Genomic DNA, 8559 nt, shown 5'->3' with positions numbered 1-8559 from the left:
CACTTTTGTTGGGCTAATATTGGCCTATGGCTGTTGCCCAGTACATTAATATTATAACAAATAAATAAGAATTATTTATTATTATTATTATTATTATTATTATTATCATTATGAATGAAAAATAATAATAATGTCACTCACAAAATAAATTGCTATGTTGTTTGTACGAAATGGAAATATAAAAATTGGAGATTTATCCTTAGAAGAGGTGGAGAAATTCAGATATCTTGGAGCAACAGTACCAAATAAAAATGACACTCGAGAGGAAATTAAACGCAGAATAAATATGGGAAATGCCTGTTATTATTCGGTTGAGAAGCTTTTGTCATCTAGTCTGCTGTCAAAAAGTCTGAAAGTCAGAATTTATAAAACAGTTATATTACCAGTTGTTCTGTATGGTTGTGAAACTTGGACTCCCACTTTGAGAGAGGAACAGAGATTAAGAGTGTTTGAGAAAATATTTGGGGCTAAGAGGGATGAAGTTACAGGAGAATGGAGAAAGTTACACAATGCAGAACTGCACGCATTGTATTCTTCACCTGACATAATTAGGAACATTAAGTCCAGACGTTTGAGATGGGCAGGGCATGTAGCACGTATGGGCGAATCCAGAAATGCATATAGAGTGTTAGTTGGGAGGCAGGAGGGAAAAGACCTTTAGGAAGGCCGAGACGTAGATGGGAGGATAATATTAAAATGGATTTGAGGGAGGTGGGCTATGATGATAGAGACTGAATTAATCTTGCACAGGATAGGGAGCAATGGCGGGCTTATGTGAGGGCGGCAATGAACCTGCAGTTCTAGTAGATGTACAAGGATTTTATTGCTACCCTAAACTAAAGTTCAACAGCGTTGCTATGCAACAACGCGACGGGAAGCGCAGACAAATTACATGTTCGTTGTTTAAGTATCGCCACGTCAAGCAAACCATATAATCAATACACGTAATGTAATTTACTTCCTTTATGGTCCTTCCTGCTTGGAATCGCTAATGTTGTTACGCAGTGTTAGAAGACAATGTAACTTACTGTTGGAGATAAATTCATGAATGAAGCACTTAACCTAGTCATCATGCCCTGAAGCAAACTATGACTTGCTTCTTATGACGATTTTTTTTAAACCTGCCGTTTGCTTGTTCCTGAGATTTTCTGAGCGGATTGAACACTAAAGACAAGTCGTAGTAACACCACAGTCTAGTATATACTGTCACGAAGCTTAATACGTGATAAATATGCATCCATAGATAGTTGCTAACCACTAGGATCGCTACTATCGCCTCATTACAGACAATGCGAAATAGTACCTGCACAGTCTATTGCTCCTAGTATCCTCATAAACTCAAGCTTCGTGACTGTATATACTAGACTGTGGTGACATTAGGCGTAGCAATAGTAATAGTACTAGTAATAAAGAAGCAGCAGTAGCAGTCGTCATAGCAACGCATAAGTAATAACAGTTATATTCGTCGCAATGATAGCATCAGCATTAGTAATAATAACAGCATTATTACCATTATTATTATTATTATTATTATTATTATTATTATTAACTAGCTCCGCTGCACCCGTTAGAAATAAATATAAAGTAATTACATAATTAAAATAGGACATTTGATCCAGGGAACATTCGTGTTTGGTATAAGGATAAATCGTTTATTATGTTACTTAATTTAAATTGTATTTGCATAATTAAAATGCGATCAGTTTGATCCAGAGACCACTGATTTGGTCATAAAAATTATTTTAGGGAATACAGGAAACGAATGTACAGAATAGCCTATCTAGTTTTCTGTGCATAAGAAGCTATTTTAATCTTACCTGTCCTCGATTCACTCAGAAGTTACTGTAATAACATTATAGCATTATGTCCATCTAGAGAAACTACACTTTCCAATGGTGAATTAATAATTAATTATACAAATCGGTTAATTTAGCTTCCGATATTACTTCATCAAATACAGAAACATTATCTGTACGCTATCTTTCATAGCTTTCGATTGTTGTATCCAAGGCCCCTTATAGACGAAGTCGTTTGTTTTTTAATTCATTACACGGCCTTAGATGGCAGTTATTTTAATTTTTAAACTCATTTATCTCATTAAATATCAGTCCTATCAAAGTTTTTCAAAGAATAAAACTTATCGGAAATTATTGTTAAAGAAACTTTTGTTATGTAACATTTTTCATAAAAATCAATAATAAGCGAGATATTTCGATTTATTTAATTCAGGCCCCCTTATAACCCCCCTTTTAAATAATGTATTTTGAATGCCATATACCCTAAAATCTAAGTTACAACGAACTTAATTTATATTCCAATTTTCATCGAAATCCGTTCAGCCATTATCGCGTGAAAAGGTAACAAACATACAGACAGACAGACAGACAGACAGACATACATACAAACAAAAATTTCAAAAAAGCGATTTTCGGTTTCAGGGTGATTAATTATATATGTTAGGACCAATTATTTTAGGAAAATCGAAAATTACCAGAAAAATTTCGGCTACAGATTTATTATTAGTATAGATAGTGGTAGTAGTAGTAGTTTTTTTATTGGGTTATTTTACGACGCTATATCAACATCTAGGTTATCTAGCGTCTGAATGAAATGAAGGTAATAATGCCGGTGAAATGAGTTCGGGGTCCAGCACCGAAAGTTACCCAGCATTTGCTCGTATTGGGTTGAGGGAAAACCCCGGAAAAAACCTCAACCAGGTAACTTGCCCCGACCGGGATTCGAACCCGGGCCACCTGGTTTCGCTGACGCGCTGACCGTTACTCCACAGGTGTGGACTACACTCATGGTCAGCATTGGAGAGAGATAGGTAGAGACCACAGATTTTAGCATAATGACATGAAGTGTAGAATGAATATAGCAATTACTTCTTATTATGATCTACCGAAGTACGTATGATATTTCCGTATAGGAATTCTGCGTTACCACATGATCATATGAATTCCTGCACGAAAATATCATACGTACTTCGGTACATCATAATATTATATGCGTAAGTAATAACTAGAGCCCGGATGTTTGGCAAAATGCCTTTATTGCTGGTGGAAGTAAATCATTATTTTCATAGATATAAATGTGATGTGGGGTAAATCAAAGTGATAGGGTAAATTTTTATTTTGCCTATTTTGCCTTTTTAAGGTGTTTCTTACTAATTCAATAATAAATGTCCCTTTTTTTTGTCATTTTAGAACAATATTTCTTGTTTATTTTTAATTTTCTAATTAATTGTAATGTAATGTGTATGATATTTAAATATATGAAACAATGACTCACTTTACTAACAATAGTAAAAAAAAATGTAATTTATTTCGGCGCTTAATCTGCTACAATAATCGTGCTTTAATACTATTGGTGTAGTATGAATAATGATCGACAATCCACAGTTACAAAGATAATATTGTCATGTCTTCACGATACCAACAACAATAAGCTTTACAATGAAGTTGTCACGTAGCATTTTCAATTGTTTGCTTTCATATTTTCAAATCTTACTGTTACAATTTTGTGCTACACGTGCTTATTATTGTAGAGAAAGAAATTTCAGTGAGGAACAGTTATTGTAGGGTGACAGAAGGTAATAAGATCGGTTAGCTAGAATCCTAAATTCAATAAACCATTGAAAAGTAAACTTCATGATTACGTTAGTGAATTTGGTTCCCATGTGTTTTCAACCGATGGAACAGCTTTGTTATGTAAGGTTTGTGAAAAAACAGTTAATCACGAAAAAAAGTATTTTAGGAGTCAACATGTGTCAACTACTAAGTAAAAATGTGAGTTATGTTGATATAATTTAAATTTATTGCTAAAATATATTATGCCTTTTAAAATTTATAATGCCGTTTTCAAAATTTATTGTGCTTTTTTTACGTTTTTATTGCCTTTTTTTGGCTGCTTATTTTAACTGTTACAAATGCTTAAACATCCGGGCTCTAGTAATCACTTAGTGTTTCAAGACGGCGCTCATCCTGTCGGATCCCGGCCACTCAGTCATTCGTAATGAGTGCACCTCTGTATATAGTGTTGGAGATTGTGCCACTGTCATATTCTGTGACACAGTACAGTACTGTACATGAGGGTAAGCCACCAAAGGGAAAACTGAGAGGTAGGACTTAAGCTGAGGGAATTAGATCCGGCAACGGAACTGGAACCCGGTGTGGCTTAATGGATAAAGCGTCAGCACTTAGAGATGAAAACCTGGGTTCGAGTCCTGGTGCCGGAGAGAATTTTTCTCTTTTCTAGCCATCCATCATATGGTAATTACTTACTGGTAATGTAGGGGAGTCAGTAGTCAAGTTAATTAAGCATTTCAGTTTGGACTTAAAGACTGAAATTCAAGAATAATTTAAGCATGATAGTAAACTAGTGATTCGAAAATTGAAAAATACGAGTTACATCATTCATACTCATTGTTCTCCAATAATCGCAGTTGTAGGATTAGCTATAACAGTACTAGCAGTAAAAGTAACAACAATAATACCGGTAGTACGCCTAGTTTTATTTGTAGTGATGAAGCTTTTAATATAAAAAGGAATTAGTAAAGTTCTTTGTGTGGAGTGTGGAATTGTCTAGGGCAGAAACATGGACATTACAACGAAGTGAAGATAAACAACTTGAAACATTTGAATGCGGATATGAAGACCGGAGCGTGTGAAATGGACAGACAATAAAAAAAAAAAAAACGAAGCTGTGCTATAGTCCCGTCGTTCTAATTTCCGGCAGCCAATCGCGTTGCAGATCGGCTACATTTAAACGTGTGCGTCTTGTGATTCGCTGATTCATTTCTTAAGGTTCGATAAATACTTAATATAATCGCCCGCCATTTTAGCTCTTTCGTTGGCGTTCGCAGAAAGCACACGAAAACGTCATTTGCCGCTCAATTATTTGCTGAATTACATTGCGTTTGATTTATTATCATAGGAGCTACGACATGATAATGTTTGACGGTGTGGCAAATAGATTCCTCGTATGGTAGCTCGGCAACGTAAGAACAAAAATGGCGAACGATACTACCTACCTAGACTTTATAGAGCCTTCACTTTCTAAGACGTAAGCAAAGAGGAGCAGTCATGCCGGAAATAACAGTGTCGGGACTATAGTAGGAGTGAGTGAAGAAAGAACAATGCTGAAACTGATCAGGAAGATGAAAAGGGAATTGGCTGGATCACTGGCTAAGAAGAAACTGCCTGCTGAAGGACGCACTGGAAGGAATGGTGAACGGGAGAAAAGTTCAAGGCAGAAGGATCAGATATACGACATTAAGATATGGATGCACGGTGCGAATTGGCGGAGGGGATGCCAGGTATCGTTCTCTCATGGAGAATCTGACGTCCCCTGGTCAAAAGGTATAATATTTACCGCTGTCAGGAACTACATTTATCCCCTTCAGCTGCATAATTTATAGTTTCTGTATTTTCGCACTCCCAGTAAAATAGTGTCGTAACTCGAAAATTGTGATCTGTAAAGATACGCTATTCTTCAGTAAAATACGGTACCTACTACTGTAAAATATTTTAATAAATAGGTACCAAAACCTTTGTTAATTTACTATTTTAATATTAGAATTTCATACCTCCAATCAGTACAGCAGTGTTGGAAAAAATTTACGAAAGTAATATGCGATTTTCGACATACGACAATATTTTACTGGGAGTGTGATTATGTTATTTATTAATGCAGTCAAGGACGTACACAAAAAGGGGTTACCGGGTTTGAACCCACTCCTTGAACTTAAAAAAATGCATTATTTAGATTTTAATATTTTTTTTATCCATAATCGTTTTCCCTTCTCTAATTTTGCACTGTCAGAGTAACAAAAATCTACATCGACATAAGGCATAATCCTCCTGTCTCTCCTTCAATATAATCCCTGTGCTTGGTGCTGCGGCACGTTCGAATTATAACAATGCTGTCTTTATTACAGAGAAACCTACCATTTAGTACCGACCTTGTAATAAAATGAAGCCAACATAATATCAAATTTAACTTGTTAAACGTATTGAAAAGGTTGTTTTGACAGTTCTGCAATGGAGATGTTAAATATTGTGCATTGTCGATTTTAGAGTCATTTTAGGAGCTGTATTTATCCGTTCGTTTGTTTGAATTCTGACTTTATTGTGAAACGTTCGTTTAACATTTTGTGCATTTGACAGTTTTATAATAATAATAATAATAATAATAATAATAATAATAATAATAATAATAATAATAATAATAATAATAATAATAACAATAATAATATACAAAATTGAAAATACCGATAATGTAAATTGTAAACAATTTTAATACTGATGCCTCCTTTGACAAAATTCTACGTACACCACTGAATGCAGTAAGTTACATAACACATATCGTCGTTGTTCCGGCAATAACTCCTATGTGACAGGGGATGTTTATCAATTTTCAGGTTTTTGCTCTATTACATAACTTAAATGTAATAGAGCAAATAATAAAATCTCCTATATGTAGGCCATAATTATATTTCTTTCGAAAATGTAAGAATTCACGATCTTCTATGCACTACTGTCATAGAAGAATAAATGAGTTTTTTCTTCATACTGAAAAATTTCATATTTTGCACATAGGAGTCATTGCAGGAACAACGACGTTGTTCTCATTTCTTCTTTAGTGTAAGTAGAACGCCAGAACATTACGAATCAGCCAACATTGCAAGTTACTATTGACAGCATTTTTACCAGTAATTAAAATTTTATTATCCCCCTCTGGAGAAAATATTCAATTTACATCCTCCATGGATAGTATGCGGAGATTATGGAATGCGGAAAATAGAAAAATTGATGCTGGATTTACAGTGAATGACCTCCCTTGGGCAGAACACTATGCACGATTGAATGAATGTACAGGGACATTATTTTATTTTTACTAACATTTTTAATATTAACCTGACTATATCTTTGGATTAATTATTGAGACTCGGAAACACCATTTGCTACCTCCTTCCACGACTGGAGTTCGATGATACTGGCGTAAAATACAAACAAATCACTTTACTAGGGAAGAAAAGTAGTTCATCCATTTACGTAAAGTAGGAAATATCGCGATTTTGAGTGTGATAATTTTCATTAGGTTTTGTTTAATCAAAATACATTACAGTATTAACAATAAGTGTTTTAATCACGAACTGAGTTATCCATGCGAACGTATTCATTATGCAGTGTATATTATACTGTCTACAGCACATTAGCGTACGATATAGAGAATGAAGTTAAAATGAAAAATAATCATAATATGGATATTTAAACAATTTTTTTAAAATGGTGGCCGTTCATTTCGATACAGGCTTCAGTTCTTTTGTGCCTATTATCGCACTATAGACTATTGCGTCTAAGTCCAATTACCAGTTTCGTCCTTCATACTTAGTAACTCATATTGAAATAATTCTGTACCTACTCTATAAAAGAGTACCTTACGTACTGTAAATTCAGTCTTCACTTCTGCCCGACCCTCACAGATAAAGGTACTCAGACATGCTATCTACTGTCCGTCCAAGTGGTTATGTCGCAGGATCGTAGAAAGGGGGAATCACGTGATAGTTAATTACTTAACGAGGCCCTTTTATTTAAGTTATTTTAAACAGTTGCATAATATTACGTAGATGTCCAATTAATTCCTAACAGAAATTGATGTTTTCAGAAAAGAGCTAAGAAAGCCCAGCCACTAGTCTTTACAGTGGAGCGAGCAGAAGCAGGTGGGGGAAATCGGGATGCGACGTAGGCAAACGGACGACAGTACCTGTGCGAAAATATGATTCAATATTGGAAGTTTTCGTCACTGGAAAACGGGAACATATTTTCGAAACGTACTATAATCACTAACTCAGTACTGCGGCCTTGGCTCTGTGTGGAGGACAGTTGGAACTTCGTTTGTAGAAGGGGTGGGAGTGAAGTACATTCAAAAACGCAGGTACAATAAAAGTTGAAGTAAAAATAAAATATGTCCCTGTATATTTTATATAGTATCAAGTTTTTTCCCCCCCCCTATTAATTGAGGTTTTCGTACTTATTCGAGCTTTGTTATGAAAGATCGCTTGCACAACACAAGGCGAGCAGAAGCTACACTAACAATGAACAAAGTCTTGTCCCAGACGAGCTTGGAACACGTGACCGTACGCATCAAACCGCGACCGTCTTGTAGTGGCGGCACTATTGATGAATCATTGCTGCAGCCCATCACGATAATCGCTGGAGCCCGTCGTAGATCTGAACTCACCTTGAATCTGAGCGGGCCCACAGGGGGCTTTGCATACGGCACGCCCCGGAAGCTGTAGTAAGTCTGCCCGCACTTGGACACTTCCTGCCGCCCCCGCAGCTCACCCTGGGCTATTGTGACTGTCACAGTCTCTGACATGGTCACCTGTTCGATGCCAAACACACGATTTCCGCGGACAAGATGCTACAACCACCACGCACGACGGGAGAATGCCTGCCACGACTGGCTGCGGTTCGGCACATTGCCGACAGATGGCAGGACAGATACGCTCCAGTACTAATAGCCTCCCGTTCTCGAGCGAGGTCATGGCAGAAA

General features: G+C 36.2%; 1 protein-coding gene across 1 annotated transcript in view; it reads right to left on the bottom strand.

Annotated features, from left to right (window-relative positions):
- LOC138691183 (juvenile hormone esterase-like) overlaps positions 1-8528 on the bottom strand; it is a 68419-nt gene extending 59891 nt beyond the window's left edge. The window contains exon 1 of the mRNA XM_069812961.1: positions 8245-8528. Coding sequence (XP_069669062.1) covers positions 8245-8382 — 138 coding nt within the window. The 5' untranslated portion in view covers positions 8383-8528. The remainder of the gene's footprint in view (positions 1-8244) is intronic.
- Between the last annotated feature and the right edge of the window lie 31 nt (positions 8529-8559).

The sequence above is a fragment of the Periplaneta americana genome, chromosome 16, assembly GCF_040183065.1.
Source record: "Periplaneta americana isolate PAMFEO1 chromosome 16, P.americana_PAMFEO1_priV1, whole genome shotgun sequence".
Classification (NCBI taxonomy): Eukaryota; Metazoa; Arthropoda; class Insecta; order Blattodea; family Blattidae; genus Periplaneta; species Periplaneta americana.
The sequence above is the reverse complement of the archived record's forward strand: the minus strand, read 5'-3'. Positions and strand labels throughout refer to the sequence as shown.